This window comes from Macrobrachium nipponense, chromosome 11, assembly GCF_015104395.2.
Source record: "Macrobrachium nipponense isolate FS-2020 chromosome 11, ASM1510439v2, whole genome shotgun sequence".
Lineage (NCBI taxonomy): Eukaryota > Metazoa > Arthropoda > Malacostraca > Decapoda > Palaemonidae > Macrobrachium > Macrobrachium nipponense.
The window spans coordinates 94529619-94550406 of NC_061087.1; the positions used below are offsets into that span (position 1 = coordinate 94529619).

At 35.1% G+C, this 20788-nt stretch overlaps 1 protein-coding gene across 2 annotated transcripts in view; it reads left to right on the top strand.

Moving 5' to 3' along the window:
- The window catches only part of LOC135207470 (galactosylgalactosylxylosylprotein 3-beta-glucuronosyltransferase P-like), a 211544-nt gene that overhangs the window by 183870 nt on the left and 6886 nt on the right, over positions 1-20788 (top strand). For both annotated transcript variants that reach the window (XM_064239204.1, XM_064239212.1), the window contains exon 5: positions 20351-20502. In XM_064239204.1, coding sequence (XP_064095274.1) covers positions 20351-20502 — 152 coding nt within the window. The remainder of the gene's footprint in view (positions 1-20350; positions 20503-20788) is intronic.

The following is a 20788-nucleotide window of genomic DNA, read 5'->3' on the forward strand; positions in this document are numbered from 1 at the left end:
GATTTTTTCATTTATTTTTCCTAAGTTTTATGAAAAGGCACGGACATTTATGATACATTGTTGATTCGTTGAAAGATGGTCTATTTTTCAAGAGCTGATTTTTCAATTTTCTCCTGAAGGCTCCTTTTTAAACACCAAATAATGGAAGAGGAAACGAAAGTGAAACATTAAAAAGATTAAACAAAAATAAATAAATGAACCCCTCAGTAAATATGAACGAAATGTTAAAAACAGGATGATTTAATGGCCTCGAGTTTGAATTCCCACGAGAGAAAAGAAAACCTTTTTCTTTATCTAATGCTACCAGAGAATATTTAAGACAAAATTCTCTCCCAATCCTCACTTCATTCTCCCCCGTAAGTGCAAAGAACTGAGAAACATCACATCAGTGAGAATAGGAACCCTCAGAGCGCCATCTTCGAAGGACTGAGAGTCATTACTCTTCTTCTGTTTTCGTTCGTCAGGACTTTTGTTGTTATGAGGTATATCCGGCAGAATATAATGAACACGCTGCTTAAAGAAACAAAAATTGTATGTATACAAAAGCAGGTTAGGTACTGCGCGCGCGCGCGTGTGTGTGTGTGTAGAGAGAGAGAGTGTGTGAGTAGGTATGTGTGTGTGTCTATACGGACTTCATGCAAAAAGAGACAGAGGGAGAGATGAAAGGTATGTGTGTGTGGATTTCGTGCAAAGAGAGAGAGAGAGTAGGTGTGAGTGTGTGTGTGTGGATTTCATACAGAGAAGAGAGAGAGAGAGAGAGAGAGATTGTGCGTATGTGTGTGTACGTGGATTTTATGCAGAGGGAGAGAGAGTGTGTGTGTGTGTGTGTGTGTATGTGGATTTCATGCCGAGAGAGAGAGTGTGTAGGTGTGTGTTTGTGTGTGGGTGGATTTCATGCAGAGAGAGAGAGTGTGTGTGTGTGTGTGTGTGTGGATTTCGTGCAGAGAGAGAGAGCGAGCGAGCGAGCAATGCATAAACACAATGAACGCTTTGTTAAGCGTTATTGGAACGGTTTCCAGTTCCCGTGATGGAAATCGCGCGAGTCTTCTTAAAGGAAATCGATAAGCGCTCATTTGGAAAATAACTAACGACTCGACGAACACATTTTTTTTGCGGGTGAGGCGAGAAGAGGGAAAAAGATCGCAAACTTTGTTTGAGAAGAAGCAAAATTATTATGAATGGCGAAGAGCAGATGAAGACGGTGTAATAATGCACGGAACGGAATTAGACCCTGGCTTGGTTAATGAAGAGGGGAGAGAGGGAGGGAGAGGGAGAGAAAGATGTGTAAAACGAGGCGAGAAGAATTGCAGAATAAATGGAAAGAAGAAGAAGAAGAGGAAAGCATTTATTAAAACTCTCAGATCGATCAGTTTCCTAATTTCAGGATTCGTGGTCACCAATATTACGTTGATGACATTGCAAGTTCCTGCCTGTTTCATTAGCGCCAGAAACAGTTACAATAATGAAGCTCTCGAGTGAAGTTCTATTACTTACTGATTACATGATTATACTGAGGACATTTTAACATTTGAAAAATTAAAAGAATTAATTATTCCTACAGTACAACAACCTAATATATTTTGAGGAGTGCCACATTATGCAATCTGGCTTCACATCGAAATGTTTAGGTAATTACGTATATTGTTTGGGTTTATTTGTCAAAATCGTCCTGAAAATCATATTAACACAGTGAATAGCAGTGGCGTCATATGAAGGGTGAGTTTTATGCTTTCATCCCGTTATGGGGTGCACCGTAGGCATTAGTAAAGGTTTGTTGCACCGCCCCTTCGACCCCTAGCTGCAACCCCTTTCATTCCTTTTACTCCACCTCCATTCCTAGTCTCTGTCTTCCATCTTGCTATCCGCCCTTTCCTAACAATTGCTTCATAATATAATAATAATAATAATAATAATAGTAATAATAATAATAATAATAATAATAGGAGACGAGACGTTGATTGACAAAGTCAAGAAGAAAGTATTACTCATTGATGTCGCAGTACCATGGGACACCAGAGTTGAAGAGAAAGAAAGGGAAAAAATGGATAAGTATCAAGCTGAAGATAGAAATAAGAAGGATATGGGATATGCCAGTGGAAATTTTACCCATATTCATAGGAACACTAGGCACGATCCCAAGATCCTTGAAAAGGAATCTAGAAAAACTAGAGGCTGAAGTAGCTCCAGGACTCATGCAGAAGTGTGTGATCTAGAAACGGCGCACATAGTAAGAAACCCGGAACCCCACACTATAGAAACCAACCAGTCGAATTGGAGGACTGTGATAGACCAAACATAATAATCATAATGACTCTCGAGTGATTTGCTTTTAGCACTGCAATATAAACTCACTGGCATCCAGGCGGCAATCTTTATAATGAGGCTTGTCTGAAAGGAGGTCTTTTTCTGAAATAATAATAAAATAATAATAATAATAATAATAATAATAATAATAATAATAATAATAATAATAATAAAAAATAATAATAATGATAATAGTACTACAGAAGATGGATGCCGGGTACCAACTCAAGAAAAGAGGCAACAGAATCAACCATCTGATGTTCATTGACGACATCAAGCTGTATGGTAAGAGCATCAAGGAAATAGATACCCTAATCCAGACTGTAAGGATTGTATCGGGGGACATCAGGAATGGGGTTTGGAATAGAAAAAGCGCCTTAGTCAACATACAAAAAGGCAAAGTAACGAGAACTGAAGGGATAAAGCTACCAGATGGGAGCAACATCAAACACATAGATGAGATAGGATACAAATACCTGGGAATGATGGAAGGAGGGGATATAAAACACCAATAGATGAAGGACACGATCAGGAAAGAATATATGCAGAGGACTCAAGGCGATACTCAACAAGTCAAAACTCAACGCCGGAAATATGATAAAAGCCATAAACACATGGGCAGTGCAGTAATACATACAGCGCAGGAATAGTGGAATGGACGAAGGCAGAACTCCGCAGCATAGATCAGAAAACCAGGAAACATATGACAATACACAAAGCACTACACCCAAGAGCAAATACGGACAGACTATACATAACACGAAAGGAAGGAGGGAGATGACTACTAAGTATAGAGGATTGCGTCAACATCGAGAACAGAGCACTGGGGCAATATCTGAAAACCAGTTAAGACGAGTGGCTAAAGAGTGCATGGGAAGAAGGACTAATAAAAGTAGACGAAGACCCACAAATATACAGAGACAGGAGAATGACAGACAGAACAGAGGACTGGCACAACAAACCAATGCACGGACAATACATGAGACAGACTAAAGAACTAGCCAGCGATGACGCATGGCAATGGCTACAGAGGGGAGAGCTCAAGAAGGAAACTGAAGGAATGATAACAGCGGCACAAGATCAGGCCCTAAGAACCAGATATGTTCAAAGAACGATAGACGGAAATAACATCTCTCCCATATGTAGGAAGTGCAATACGAAAAATGAAACCATAAAACACATAGCTAGCGAATGCCCGGCACTTGCACAGAACCAGTACAAAAAGAGTCATGATTCAGTAGCAAAAGCCCTCCACTGGAGCCTGTGCAAGAAACATCAGCTACCTTGCAGTAATAAGTGGTACGAGCACCAACCTGAGGGAGTGATAGAAAACGATCAGGCAAAGACCTCTGGGACTATGGTATCAGAACGGATAGGGTGATACGTGAACAGACCAGACGTGACGTTGATTGACAAAGTCAAGAAGAAAGTATCACTCATTGATGTCGCAATACCATGGGACACCAGAGTTGAAGAGAAAGAGAGGGAAAAATGGATAAGTATCAAGACCTGAAAATAGAAATAAGAAGGATATGGGATATGCCAGTGGAAATCGTACCCATAATCATAGGAGCACTAGGCACGATCCCAAGATCCCTGAAAAGGAATCTAGAAAAACTAGAGGCTGAAATAGCTCCAGGACTCATGCAGAAGAGTGTGATCCTAGAAACGGCACACATAGTAAGAAAAGTGATGGACTCCTAAGGAGGCAGGATGCAACCCGGAACCCCACACTATAAATACCACCCAGTCGAATTGGAGGACTGTGATAGAGCAAAAAAAAAAAAAAAAAAAATATATATATATATATATATATATATATATATATATAATATATATATATATATATATATATATAATATATACAATAATAATAATAATAATAATAATAATAATAATAATAATAATAATAATAATGCAATGAAAAGTCAAAGCGTTATACATCCCAAACAAAAAATGTTTTCTGAAAATAAAATTAGATTCTGACACTTATAAGAAAATCGAAGATTTAAAAAAAAGCGAAAAATTGTCGAATGAGCTGGAAAAGTCTGACTGATAGGAGCGCCAGGTGTTCCTTCCAAAAATAATAATAAAAGAATTTTTTTTCCACCTTCGTCTGCAGAATTTGACTGGACGCTTCATATCCTTCAATCTCTGCTTTCACTGACGAGCCAAAAAGACGACCGGATCAATCTCCCAAGTTATAAATGATGACTTGGCAATAAAGAGTCGTAGAAGAAGGATGATTGACGAAGGAAAGTGTAAGAACTCGACCGGATGAGAGAGAGAGAGAGAGAGATGGAGAGAAAATATGAATCTTTTTTGAGGTGAAAGTCATTTACATAAAACTAAAACGTTAACATTTTGAGTCTTTAGCTTTTCATATTGGTATTGGTCCTGAGAATCAATACTACTTTCATGAAAGCGAGCAAAAGTATTATTATTATTATTATTATTATTATTATTATTATTATTATTATTATTATTATTATTGTTGTTGTTGTTGTTGTATTTAGGTAGAAGACCCTCTGTCAAGCATGTTCTATTGAAGGATATTGCTGCTTCAGCTACATATATTTCATTTTATTTTATAGAACTTTTATCAAATAAATGCAGCTGAAGCAGCAGTCTCCTTCAATAGAACATATTATTATTATTATTATTATTATTATATATTATTATTATTATTAATTATTATTATTATTATTATAATTATTTATTGATCAGAAGACGAAACGTATTCGTATGGGACGAGCCTACAGGGGCCACTGTCTTGAAATTCAATCTTTAGTTTCTCGTATTGTTTTTACTCTTGAGAATCAATACTACTTTCAAGCAAACGAGCAAAACTATTATTATTATTATCAATAATAATAATTATTATTGTTCAGAAGATCAAACCTACTCATATAGAACAATCCCACAGGGAGCCATTGACTTGAAATTCAAGCTTCCAAAGAATATTATGGTGTTCATTAGGAAAGAAGCAAGAGGAGGTTTAGGGAAGTATTGAAAGAAGAAATCTCATTTATTAAGAAAGAAGAAATAGATTAACAGATAGACAGAAGTGTAATAAGGCAGAGCATCTTCGCTTGAGCTTTATTGTAAGATATCGCTAAGAAAACCGGGCTATTACTTCCCAAAGTTTCTTTGGAAATATTGTCAAATAAAGGTGAGATGTGTTAATATGAATAATTATGGACAATAAATGACAAAGCAATAAAAGCTACACTTGTTTTCCAATTATTTTCTCTAATTGGTGTGCAATTTCGTCTTCAGCTCAAAGTTTGTTTATGTTCATTCAATCTAGACACATAAGTGTATTTTTTCCACCCTTAATGGAGAACAAGTTAGCAAAAGGATATGTATGCCAGCTTATAGTTTTTATTTTTTTAGTCGTAGTCAACAGGGTGTAATTCTTGTAACTATTCAGATAGTTTGAAGGTTCCTGCAGTTATATTCACTTAACAGTTTCGTGATATCTCGCCTCCTATTCAGTGTGAATAATAATCATCATCATCATCATCATCATCATCATAGGAACACTAGGCACGATCCCAAGATCCCTGAAAAGGAACCAGGAAAAACAAGATGCCGAAGTAGCTCCAGGACTCATGCAGAAGAGTGTGCTACTAAAAAAAGCGCACATAGGGAGAAATGTGATGGACTCCTAAGGAGGCAGTATGCAACCCGGAACCCCACACTATGAATACCACCCAGTCGAACTGGATAACTGTGATGAATAAAAATAGTTAATAATAGTAATACAAGAAACATACAGATCGTAAAGGAATTGTAATTTTATTCATAATCGTTACAATTTCCATAAACGGCTTTTAGCAGTAAGAGTTGCATTATTTAAGAAGTAGAAACGTGAACAATTTCATTTTCACAGAAACAAAATACCGGGTTTTTTTTTATTCCGTTTTCGCAAACGTAATCTGGAACGCCTAATAAAAGATTTTTCTTTACTTTTCAGTCTCGTATCTATTTTTCAAACCTGCAGTTTTCCGAAGGGTTATTTACGTCGTCTTTTATTTGGGAGTCTGATCCCCAATTTTTCAGTTTTAGTTTCGTTTCCATCATTTCTATTGTTTTTTTGTTTTTTTTCGGTAGATCGCCCCGAGGAAAGTCCCTTTGTTTTAAAAACAGTACATTTTTAAACGCTGTTATTTTTCTCTATTTCTCAAAATCTAATATCCGCCCGTTGTTGTATTTTTAGCTCGTAAAATCTAATATCTTTCAGTGGAATACTTTTTTTTTTAGTCTGGAAAAAAAAACTACTACCCGCTGTGGAATATTGCCGGAAATGTTCGCGCTGTCGACGTGCCGTGTCGTTGGATTTTAACGGTAATGCTTCTCATTTTTCATAATAATTGTTAGAACATACTCTCGTTACTGTATTTGTTCGTTGACCTTTACGTAGATTATTTCTGAGCTAACTAAAAATAAACAAACACTTTCTAGCGTGCCGGTGATATTATTAAGCGACATGAATATGAAAATAGCACTGAATGGTAAAGTTTCCAACGATTTTCATGTATTTATTTATCTTTTTGTATTTTTAAATATAGACGGAGGCACGTGTCTGGACCCCAGCTATGTGTAACTTAATTTTAATGAATGATGTATTTAATTAATACTTTGTTTAGAGTATTATGACTTGTATATTTGTAGACTGAGGATGTGCTGACTCCGCATGAAACGTATCTTTTATAATAAATTATGACCCTTGTCCTGTCGGTTTGTGTCGGGACTTCCTGCACTGTTTATATATATATATATATATATATATATAATATATATATATATATGTATATATAGTATATATATATATATATATATATATATATATAATGAATAAAGGTATAAGCCACGAAGGAAAGATAAACACTGGAGTAGCTTCAAGATCTTTCGACTCACGTCCTTTACTTAGCAGACCGACTGACATACATGAGAAGCATTTATCACGTTCCAAATTTTAGTGATGCAGTTATACATACATACACACACACACACACATATATATATATATATATATATATATATTTGGACACGTTTATGTATGTGTGGACGTTAGTGTGGATAGTGGAAGATTAGGAATATTTGATTGTTCCAGGTCTTCTATCCCACCGTTATCCCTACATTGAAGGGTCGGTTGCCTGATGTGCCTTTTCCACTGCCTTCTGTCAAAGGCATCAGCAGGCGTGGTTTATTGTTTGGCAAAAAGGGTTTTTACGACCGAATGCCCCTGTTATCATCAACCACAGTTATTGACAGTTGAACTAGCCTTTTACTCAAAAGTACGACTGCAAGGCAGCAGCTTCCTCAGTTATTGGCGGTGGGTCTAGCCTTTTACTAGAAAGTGAAAGTGCAAGGCAGCGCCTGTCCTTTTAGTCGCCTTTTACGACACGCAGGACCTACGGTGGTATTATTCTTACCCTTCCACAGGGTCATCTGATTATCTCGGGTATTCAGTAATAAATATCACAGCTAACGGTAGGACGAGAGAGGAAAGTTTTCACAGAATAGGTTAAGGGCCGTGGCTAACCCTTACTGGACTTGCGGCTGTATAATTACTGGTACCGTCACAATAACGTGGACCACGAAACTTTAACCAGGAAAATGGCCTTAATTGCATGAAGAAGTTTTGCTCATGGTTAGAGTGATATGCTAATATTAGATTTGGTAATAAAGTGATGAGCTTTTCAAGAATCGTTATTTCAGTTGATATTTAGTAAGAACGGAATGATTTATTATAAGATAGCACTGCACTGTGAATACAAAGTTAAATCGTTTTATGAAATTTATATATATACAGTGTATATATAGTATATATATCTATTATTAAATATTATATATAATATATATATCATAGGCAACAAATCAGGAACTAAAAGCAATTTACGTTGAGAATTATCAAGTAAATTTAATCATCGCCAATGATAGAAGGCCTCTCTGTCTCGTCCGAGAACATAAGTACGCTCAGAACTAATTAAAAAGTTTCAAGTCTCCTTTCCCATCCCCCACCTTACTCCGTCTCCCCACACCCCTCTATAACTTCCCTTCCCTTCCCCCTCCCCACCCCCACCTCTCTCTCTCTCTCTCTCTCTCTCATATACTGAAGGAATAGGAAATTTTATAACGATACCCAGGAAGTTGATATCCCAACCCTCTCTCTCTCTCTCTCTCTCTCTCTCTCATGCAGTACTGAAGGAAATAAGGAAATTTTATACCGATATCCGGGAAATGAATATTAGAACCCAATTCGATTTTATTACCGTTTCTGTCATCGTTAAAGTTTGTTGTTTTTTTCCGTTGATGTAAATCACTCAGTTTTCAATGAGACAAATTTTAAATATCACATGGAACCAGCTTGGAAATTCACCCGCTTTCAATTTCAAAACCGTTCTATACCTCCAGATTCATGTAGAGCGCCTCAGTGCCGTGATCGGTATGGTCTTGGCCTGCCACCTCGGTGGCCGCGAGTTCGATTCTCGGGGATTCCCATGAGGGGTGAGAGTCGTGTATTTCTGGTGATAGGTCACTCTCGACGTGGTCCGGAAGTCAAGTAAAGCCGTTTGTCCCGTTGCTGAATAACCACTGGTTCCATGCTACGTAAAAACACCATACAAACAGTCCAGATTCATTTATCTATTTTCCTCCCAAAAAGGGTTAGGATGATTGAAATTTTATTATTATTATTATTGTTATTATTATTATGATTATTATTATTATTATTATTATATTTTTGTAGTTCCGCTGATATTATCCATCCTTTGTCGACATGTTTCGACCTCCTCGAGGGTCATCGTCGGAACGAGTTAGCAGAAGAACTGAAAGACGCAGTGTCTTGTTGGCGGTATTTATAGCTGCTCATTATTATTATTATCATCATTACTATATTATTATTTTTTATTACTGGAGAAACAAGTCCACAGATATGTATATGTACACATGTTTAAAGATAAAACTGTACAGATTCCCAGATGCTATCTGTACAGTTTTATCTTTCAGTTTATGTACGTATGCATAAGTGTGAATTTGTTTCTCCGTTTTAAGACTCTTGCTATTGTTATTATTATTATTATTATTTAGAATCAGGAATACCTGAATTTCGTGTCAAACGGAAATTCGAAATAACAACTTCGTCATAACTTAAATAAAAAAATATGAGTTAAAATAATTAATTACCAAACAAATATCAGCAAGAGATATAATCTACAATTGTGCGTATAAGCGAAAACAGTATTATGAAATAGTAAAAGCCAAAAATGATCTAGTACCGTCGTGCAGAGAGTCGAAGACTCCCATTTTTAATCCTTTTTTTTTATATTGACGTTTCAAAAATACAGTTTTTGCTCATTTTCATAATTGCAGATTTTCAATTATCATTTCCGGTGGCAATATGCGATGCGCCGCAGATAAATGTCGATGAAAACAATGAAAGGCCACTAATTCTCTACACAATCAAGGGGAATAGTGCCGTCAGTGCACCTTACGTGGTGCACTGTAGGCATTACTTAAGCTTCTTTGGAGGGTGTCTTCGGCGTCTAGCTGCAACCCCTTTCGTTTCTTTTACTGTGCCTCCTTTCATATTCTCTTTCTTCCCTCTTACTTTCCACCCTCTCCTAACTATTGATTCATAGTGTAACTGCTTTGAGGTTTTCCTCCTGTTACACCTTTTAAACCTTTTACTGTCAATTTCCGTTCCAGGGCTGAATGACCTCATAGGTCCCAGCGCTTGGCCTTTAGCCTAAGTTCTATGTTCCATCCATCCATCAAAGTCAATGTATAGATAACAGGTGAGGCATGAATAAATAGATGATAAGCCGCAGTAATAGGACGCACCACACGATCGCTTCTTGCGACGCCAAAAAAAAAAAAAATAGATAAATAAATAAAAAAAAATAAAAACTACTTCTAAATCACCTTCCTAGTTCAGCTTTAACTTCTCGCCACAGAGAGAGAGAGAGAGAGAGAGAGAGAGAGAGAGAGAGAGAGAGGGAACGCAGATGGTTACCGTTTTTTTGTCACTATAGGCCTATGGAATGGTGTAGGAAGATGGCTTTGGGAGTTTGTAGGTTGAGTGATAATGAAAAAGAAGTTCTTACATGTAGAACGGTGTAGGCTGAGAGATATATAGTATAAAAGAAAAAGAACTTTGATGTCTACTAGACCTTTGGGAATGTTCAAGGAACAGAGCAATAAGCCTTTCCGGCACAGGCCACCTTAGTCTGATAAAAAGAACAAAAATATTAGATAGTGTTCAGGAATATGGTAGATGTAGACCTGTTTTTTTCATTTGCTTTTGTTAATATTCCTATTATTATTATTAAAAAATCTTCATAGTAGCACGAGTCTTCCAATGGAGACACAAATCCACAGTTATGTAAATGTACATAAATCTAAATTTAAAACTTTAAGGATAGCTTTCGGGAATCTGTTCGGTTCCCGAAAGCTATCCTTAAAGTTTTAAATTTAGATTTATGTACATTTACATAACTGTGGATTTGTTTCCTCCATTATTATTATTATTATTATTATTATTATTATTATTATTATTATTATTATTATTATTATTACTATTTTATTAAAAGTAGTGGCTACTTCAGCAGCGTTACACTTGTAGAGATTCTTCTCTATTTTCCGAATAGCGGCTTTTTCCGTGCTACGAAAAAGCCGCTATTCGGAAAATAGAGAAGAATCTCTACAAGTGTAACGCTGCTGAAGTAGTCATTACTTTTAATAAAGTATGCTTGAGAGAGGGTCTGCTTCCTAAGTACACTATTATTATTATTATAAAGCATTTTTTCTCCCTCATACACGTTCAACGTATACTTTATTAAAAGTATACTTGTTAAAACCTTAAAAATACTCAGAAGAACTCGTTCCTTATCCCCCCCCTCTCTCTCACTCACTCAATAGTACTAAATATTTCTACTTCAGTTTTCTATTTATAAGTACGAAATAAGACAGTTATCGACTTGTTTCTCTTCATCTTTCAGTCATAATCCACGACACCGGCAAGAATTAACCCAAAATATAAAGCGCATCAACACAAAACGAAGCAACAGGAGTATAAAATGGATTAAAAAAATTAGTAGCAAATGATTATTTATTCCAGCTAATTGATCCCAAAAGAAAAAATTTATAAAATCAAATTTCTAAAATCTAAATAACCAAGCCCAATATAACTTTTCTGGGAAAAAGGCACATAAATACATGGAAAATATGATGTTAGAAGAAATGAAAATCTTTTATTTCTATCAATAACTTTAATGACTCGTTTGGTTTAGAGATCAAATGTTTAGCAATCCAGACGAGATATTTTACAAAGATCAACAAGAGCGTGAGAACTTTGTGAGCCTGGGATTTGTTTACAAACTGTAAACTAAAGGGAACGTGGTGTTAAATGATGTTTTTAGGTAGTTTTGTCATATAGGACTTTAAGCACTTGTAATGATATTTGAGAAAGATAATTTGTGTACTTTCATTAACATTCATTGACACCGCCTATATATAAGAAACGGTGGCATTTGTAACTCAGTTTTTAGTCACTCTTCTTCCAGGATAAGCACAATTTTCCTATTTGAAGAACCCCATCATGGCTGCAAAATATTTCAAAAATGAAAAAAACAAAGACAAATTGATTGATGAAGTTAACTATGTTTATGACTCATAAGTTTAGTTCCGACAAGACAAAGAAATTGTGGCGTTGTGAGAACCGTAACACAGGTCGTGCTCGTGTTCATACAGAGAATAAACCGGGTGAACCTATAATAATTTCAACAATCAACAGTCATGATCATGAACCAACGCCGAATGGAGTGGAAGCTCGTCTCGCCATTTCAACATGAAGAGAAAAGTTGCAGGAAGGAGGTGAAACAAGTACTCGGGTGTTCATTTCCGAAGCTACAAGTAATATTAGTGAGAATGCAAAATATGAATTGCCACGGTTGCAAACGGTTTCTAGAAGCATTACAAACTGGCGCAATAAAGCTTTTGGCGCTCCTCCATTGCCTCTTCGACGAACAGGATTTCAAGTACCTGATACTTTTGAATATTTACAAGGCGGTCATTTGTTCCTGCAATGCGACACAGGCAGTGATGATGAAAAGCGGGTTTTAATCTTCGCCTCCGACGAAGGTCTTCAACAACTGGAAAATGCATCAATTTTAAGAATGGATGGCACATTTAAATCATCACCAAGTATATGGTATCAGCTGTTCACCATTCATGCCTTCATAAATGGGAGATTTTATCCAAGAGCTTTCATTTTATTGCCGGACGAAACTCAAGCAACATATGACAGGACTTTTCTTGAACTATGTAAATTGCGACCAAATATTAACCCTCTTCACGTTTTGATTGACTTTGAACGAGCAATTCGTAACAGCTGTAACAGTAACTTTACTGAAAGCAGCAGCCTAGGTTGTTTATTTCATTTTTGCCAGACTATTTATAGGAAAATATGTCGATTAGGATACAAAGTTCAATATGGTACTGAAGGCTGTTTTGCCACAAAAATTAAAATGTTCTGCGCACTTTCATTTTTACCACCAAAAGATGTCATTGATACTTATGAAGATCTCTGTGAGGATGAATCAATACCAATAGACTTTATAAGTTATTTTGAGCTAACGTACATTGGATCAAAGAATGGAAGACGTGGCAGACGAGAACAGCCTTTATATCCAGTTGATTTTTGGAATGTTCACGATAGGGTCATTCAGGAATTGCCACGGACAAACAATCCATTTGAAGGGTTTCACTCAGAACTGCGCGCATCAGTAACGAGTAAGCACCCAAACATTTGGAAGCTTATTGATGCTCTGCGAAAAGAAGAATTCCTTACACAGACCAAGATAATTCAGGCGCAAAGAGGAGATAGGCCGCAAAAGAAGAAAAAATACCAATCAATAGATACGAGAATAAAAAATCTTGTAGAATCATGTGATGGTGAAGATAAATTAGCTTTCCTTAAGGCTATTGCTCATTCATTGCATTAATTTTTCTTTCTATGTTTTGATAGTTTAAACATTAGTTTTCTTATAATTTTTAAACTTCTACTGATTTATTTCAAATAGAATTTACCTATTTAAGGGTTTGATAAATTTGATAAAAAGAAATATTATGTATGACTTAAATAATTTTTCTTTTTATGTTTTGATAGTTTAAACATTAGTTTTCTTATAATTTTTAAACTTCTACTGATTTATTTTAAATAGAATTTATCTATTTCAGGGTTTGATAAATTTGATAAAAAGAAATGTTATGTATGGCTTAAATAATCGATTAAGCATGTGTTTTTATACATAATTTTTAAACTTTTATTGATTTATTTTGCTCTGCATTTTCCTAAATAATTATTATGTTTGGATTTCTTTAGTAAAAGGAATATTATGTATAACTTGAATGATGGTTTAAGCATGAGTTCTTTATGTATTTATTGATAAGAAGGAACTTATTACTTAATATTTTTTTGCTTTTTAAACTTCTATGCATTTACAGTATTTTTTTGATATGGGACCGAATTTTCCGGGACCGAATATTCGGGGACCCAATTTTCTTGATTTTGTGCACAATATGCTATATTTTATATTATACTGCATAGGTTTTTTGTTGAAGAAACATACTTTTTTTAACTCTTTTATTATTAAAACTCTAATTGTATACTTTGTTTAATTTTTTCATCAGTTAGATTACGTTTTCATTGTCAGTATATAAATAATTTCTGGCGGGGGACCGAAAATTTTCTGGGTCACCGAAAAGTTATAAACCGACCCAAAATAATAAATTAACCTCCAAAAATAAAGCAACTAAATTATATACCAAAATAATACCCAATATATTAACATAAATATAGATATATATATATGATAGTAATATATATATGTATATATAGGGATATTATATATAATATATCGTATATTATCTATATATCTGACACACACATTGACTCCAAAAATAATAATAATAAAAACACACACGCACACCCAACAAGAAAGCGTTATGTAAATAATAGTATATTGGTAGTCGAATCAAGAGAAAAAATAATACTGTAGCCATTAACCTATATAAAAAAAACATACCAATAGCAATAATAAACATGTACAAAATTGTGCCGAATAGAGTTTTCTGTACAGTGTATAATGCTGTATAAGCCGTGGCCCATGAAGATCTCAGCCATGGCCCGGTGGTGGCCCGCTCTATAATGTTGCTAGACGTACGATGATGTTTAACTTTAACCTTAAATAAAATAAAAACTACTGAGGCTAGAGGGCTGCAATTTGGTCTGTTTGATGACTGGAGAGTGGATGATCGACGTGTCTATTGATAACCCTCTAGCCTCAGTAGATTTTAAGATCTGTGTGCTTAGTGCAGCTGCGAGATTTTCCTCCTGTTACACCTTTCAGAACTTTTACTGTTAATTTTCATTTCAGCTCTGAATGACCTCACAGGTCCCAGTGCTTGGCCTCTGGCCTAAATTGTATATTCAACTCAACTCGACAAAGCCGTCACAGTAGCTTTCTTTGACAGAAAACCGTAAACATTCCATAAATTGACAGCTACAGCGATGTGAAGGCGGAAGGAAATTCCATTCTTCACTCAGCGACCGCAGTCCACAGGACAGGAACTGATTAATGCATCGTATTTTGGCGGGAAACAATAGCGGTGTTGCCGCATATAAATGCAGTGTTGCCACGATGCGTAATGAAACAAGTGGTCTTACAGTAAGTAGAGTGCAAATGGTAAAAGGATAAATGCAATGTAAATGATAATGTAAACCTAATCCTCTAAATCAATAATATACATGTATGCATATAATAAGTATATGCAATGTAATGGTAACGGTTTTTGATATCTACACAGAAACAAGGTTAAAATACGCAGCGAGTTCATCGGAAGTAATACAGCAGAATCCTCTTGACGGAAGGGAATAAAACTCTGGTAAGCGAGCACGGAGAACGCTGCCGGATTAAATCCTCAAGAGAATATAATTTAGAAACTGACGTTCGCACTAGATTACGAGCAAACAGTTGCAGGTGCGAAGAAAAAGCGCAGTTGCAAGTATACCCGAGGCTCAATTACATACGACAGCGTTGCATTGTGTGTCAACAGTGCTGGGTTGGAGTCAGGAAATGGTGATCCAAGGGAACGTTTAATTTATCTTATATATATTTACACATACACACACTTACATATATATATATATATATATATATATATATATATATATATATATATATATATATATGGAATTCTAATCACACCGTGGTTTATATACAATCACTAAGCTGTAATTCACGCTACCTGGGGAATATCACTTAAGAGGAATTTTTAAGTGATGAATGGAATGGTATAATATATATATATATATATATATATATATATATATATATATATATATATATATATATATATATATATTACATCATTGTGCGTGCGTGCGTGTTTGTATGAATGTATGTAACAGAAGAACGCAACAGCAATAAACACGTATTTCGTCGTTGCAACTGACACCTTTACAGGTAAGTTAAGCATTATGGTTGTCAAGGCACGTTGCACCAGTCCAAATGGGACCGCATTGCAACTAAGTTGCAAGATGGATGACAGTTTCATTGATAATTTCCACTGTGAAGCATTTCTGCTTGCGAAATCAAAGGCACGAAAGCCACGGTTAATTAGTATGTAGTATATATATATATATATATATACTATATAATATATATATGATATATATATATATATATATATATATAGATGCAAAGAGACAGCATATATATAATATATATATATATAATATATATATATATATATATATATAATATATATGTATATGTATATATATATGTGTGTGTGTGGTGTGTGTGTGTGTGTGTGTGTGTGTGTGGTGTGTGTGTGTGTGTGTAAAGGGACACTAAAAAAAGAGAGAGAGCGTTGGCCAAAAGTCTGGGTCCATCAGAGGTTAACAACGAATGGCCAGATAGACCATAACTGAAAGTATTTATGGTATGATTCATATTGCCATTATTTTGATCATTTTCAACCTGTTTCCAACTGCATTCCTTTTTTTTCATGTTTTTTTGGTGTGTTTCAAACAAATATTTCCAAGAAGTTGAATTGGAAGACAGAGGCACCACTGAATATTCCCACCTAGAGGGGTAAAACAACCTCAGAATTAACCGTGAATTCTTTTACAATTGAAACTGTATTAAGGTCTTGTGTTGGACGAGGTATCAATATTAAAACTGCGCAATCTAGTTTTCTGTACAGCGGATAATCAAGACTACCGCAAATAGATCGATCTTCCGTTGGTCTCGATAAAGCTGTATGAGCCGCTGCCCATGAAACTCTAACCACGGCCCAGTGGTGACCTGTCCTATATCGTTGCCAGACGCACGATTATGGCAAACTTTAACCTTAAATAAAATTTTTAAAACTGAAAAATACTGGGAGCTAGATGGCTGCAATTTGGTATGTTTGATGATTGAAGAGTGGATGATCAATATACCAATTTGCAGCCCTCTAGCCTCAGTAGTTTTGAAGATCTGAGGGCGGACAGAAAAAGGCGCGGAAGGACAGACATAGCACAATAGTTTTCTCTTCAGGAAACTAAACAATGGATTTTAATACGAATACCTTTGTAACTTTTGTTAGTTGGATATTATCGCTTCTTAATCAACTCTATTTACAGAATTTTTATTTTCTTTTATAAGCTTCTTACTGGACAAATTCCAACCCCCGCCCCACCCAGATTAATAAGCCTTCCCCATTATTATATGAAATATCTACGCAAGCATTATGGAGACACTTGTTCTGGTCTATCCTACGTGAACAGAAAATTCATCTCTGCAAACTCATAGAAGACGTTCTAATTCAGGAACTGGGATTCTCTCTCTCTCTCTCTCTCTCTCTCTCTCTCTCTCTCTCTCTCTCTCTCACGCACACACACACACACCTACATATATATGCTTTGAAAATCACAGTAGATGCACGAGACTTCATTAAATAAGCGAATACCACGGAAAATGATAGTCAGAAATCCAAGCGTTTTCGTCTTTACTAAGATAATGACTTAGTAAAGACGAAAGCACTTGGATTTCTGGCTATCATTTTCCTCTGGTATTCGCTTATACATACATATATATAGAAGATATATATATATATATATATATATATATATATATATATATATATATATAATACATACATATATATATATACCTATATCCTTCTATTTTGGACAGCTTCATTATCTTTCCTTAGCAATACCTTATTTGTGGAATGACTTCTTTAATTGACATCCACTGGATTCTCTTCTTTCGTTCGCTTCCTCGGAAGAAAACTCTCATTTATTATTCTGTCATCTCATCACCGTTTTCCATTCTTACCAAAGTCCATATTTCCCGCAAAGCGTCTACGTAAGCGCCATGACTTGTCTTCTCTCCCGCGCCAAGCCAAACTCATTACCATCTCTTCTTTAAAGCCGTGTCGTAGCTCGCGAGTAAATGAACGCCTCCTTTTCATTTACTCTCTCATAAATTCCAGATTCCCAATTTCTTCCAGCACAGGGACGTTCATGCGGGTAATTGATTCACGTATGAAGTCTTATTTTAGACATTCGCTGGATTTTTCGATGTTATTTATGTTATTTTCTTAATTGGATAAATGCCACAGAGGAAACCGCGCAGCCAAACTCAAGTCCGATGCAAATTTACACATTCAAAAAGTTGGAATAAAAAAGAAAGAAGGAGAGAAACTTAGTAGACCTGCGAGAACGCCCTGAGCTCCTCATTACTCCTTCTTCATTTTATCTCCTTCAATTTTTCAATGTTATTTTCAAATCTTAATTCCTGAGAGATTATGTTTCATTAATTTCATTTGCACTTATTTTATTCGGTAAATGTTGCAATGTCCTCAACGAGGTTCAGGAGGAAATCAAGATGGATGGTGATCTTCGAAGGTAATAAAATGAAGATCATCTTTCTAAAAGTTTCAACTTTTACTCTGATCAGTGAATGGACGGATGATCGCCAGAATGCATTAAAATTTGCTCGTCAATAAATTGATATTTATATAAGGACGCAAACATCAAGAAAAAACTCAAAACTTTAGTGATGTCTTAGCGAAACCTAATGGGTAGGCCTATGGTAGTTTTATACCTAAAACAATTGTCTGATACTTAAAAAAAAAAACCATCTAGCTAAAACTATTATCTGATACCATGAAAAAGTCACGTAGCTAAAACAAATATCTGATACCCAAAAAAAAGTCAGGGGCCTGAATTCACACACACACACACACACACACACACACATATATATATATATATATATATATATATATATATATATATATATATATATGTATATATATATATATATATATATATATATATATATATATATATATATATATATATATATATGCTTAAGTGCAAGAACTGAATCAGTGGCAGACCTGAATTCAGCTTACCAGCGTGAATTGATAACAGTATTAAGATTGCTAAGAAGTTCACAATCTCGTGAAGAACAATCTGTTATAAAAAAAAATCCACTTAACATTTTAACGTCAGCACTGATGAGGAACACCGCTCAGGTGTTCGAAAGTCTATTTTTGTTTTATATAGCAATATATTCTACTATATAATTGTGGATTTGTTTATAGCAATATTTAGATTTATGTCACCCGCTTAAATTGCTGACACGATGCCAACTCGCCTGACCAGCTCCAGTATATATAAATGTGAATGCATACATACAAAAATACATATATATGTGTGTGTGTATATATATGTATGTATGTATTTAAACAGAAATAAATGCATGAGGCAGTGGCCAAAAAGTTAAACAAAAATGGTACGTCGTGCAATTACATCGAATGGAATGTAGCCTTGATCTCATATTTTTTTTTTTTAAAGGAAAACGAAAACCATTCCAATAGATTCTCCCCGAGCGATTTACCTACACCAGTCTGTCACATAATGAAGCATCCAGTAATATTCTTCCGGCAGCGTGCGACGCAGAACGAAATATAATCAACATTGAAATTAGCATACAAAATCCCCAGTGGCGTTAATTTCCAATCGGGTGTAATTAGTGCAAGTACGGACTGTCTTTCAATGATTACGCTCCTTGCCAATAAATCCTTATTTTCCGTAATTTCCTTTTGTCTCTCCATAATTGCTTTCCATAATTTCGAGGTTTTTCTGTTCAGCAATTATTGTTTGCGTGAGTGGTGCTGGATTTATGAGAGACGCTAATTACGCCTCTTAACTTTGATTAATCTAATCGAATTTTGGCCGAGTCAAATTGTTATGTATTTGTATACTGATGTGTGTCTCTGTGTTTTCATAATTGTCGCCTATGCGCACTTGGTTATTGTGATTTTATCGTCATTTTGAAGTTTTAAACGCATACACAGATGCACGTATATGATTATAATATATATTATATATAGTATATTAGATTATAATTATATATATCTATGTTATTAGTATAATATATTATTATATTAATATATAATATATATATATCTATAATATATATATGTATATATATATATTATATATATATATATAATATATATATAATATATATATATTATATATATATAAAATGAGACCATAAAAACGCCAAAATATAGAAAGTAAGTATTATGTTCAGAGACTGCTACGGTCTCTCCCTTCATTACCTACCTGAAGAGAGAGAGAGCAGCAGTCCTTTGAAATATAGTATACTTACTTTCTATATTTGGCGGTTTTGTTTTTATGGGCTCCTTTTATTAGATGGAATTCTGTTGTCAATGAAAATTTTTACCTGTCATATTATATATCTATACATATAGTATTTATATATATATATATATATATATATATATATATTATATATATATATATATATATATATATATATATATATATATATATATATATATATATATATATATATATAATGTATGTATATATGTGTGTGTATAACTATACTATATTATACATATAAAATTTTTAACTCTCCTTCTCTATCCAAATACCATCCAGCCACGGCCTCCAGGCGGTACAAGGGAGCCAACAAGCCCCGGGGAGTCAGCAACAGGAACGCCGGCCTCAAGTGGCTCAAAGTCCACGCGAAAGAGGGGGTCTTCTACTTCGCTGACGACGACAACACTTACGACTATCGCATCTTCAACGAGGTAATGAGAGAGAGAGAAAGAGAGAGAGTGGGATATAGAAAGAGGGGGAATATATATATATATATATATATATAGGAGAGAGAGAGAGACGAGAGAGAGAGAGAGAGAGATAGAGAGAGGAGAGAGAAAGGAGAGAGAGGAGAGAGAAAAAGAGAGAGAAGAGAGAGAGAGAGGGGGGGGGGGGAGGAGAGAGAGAGAGAGAGAGAGAGAGAGAGAGAGAGTGTGTGTGGTGTGTGTGTGAGATTTCTGGCCAGCATTCGTGCAATATGACGTACACTGACATACC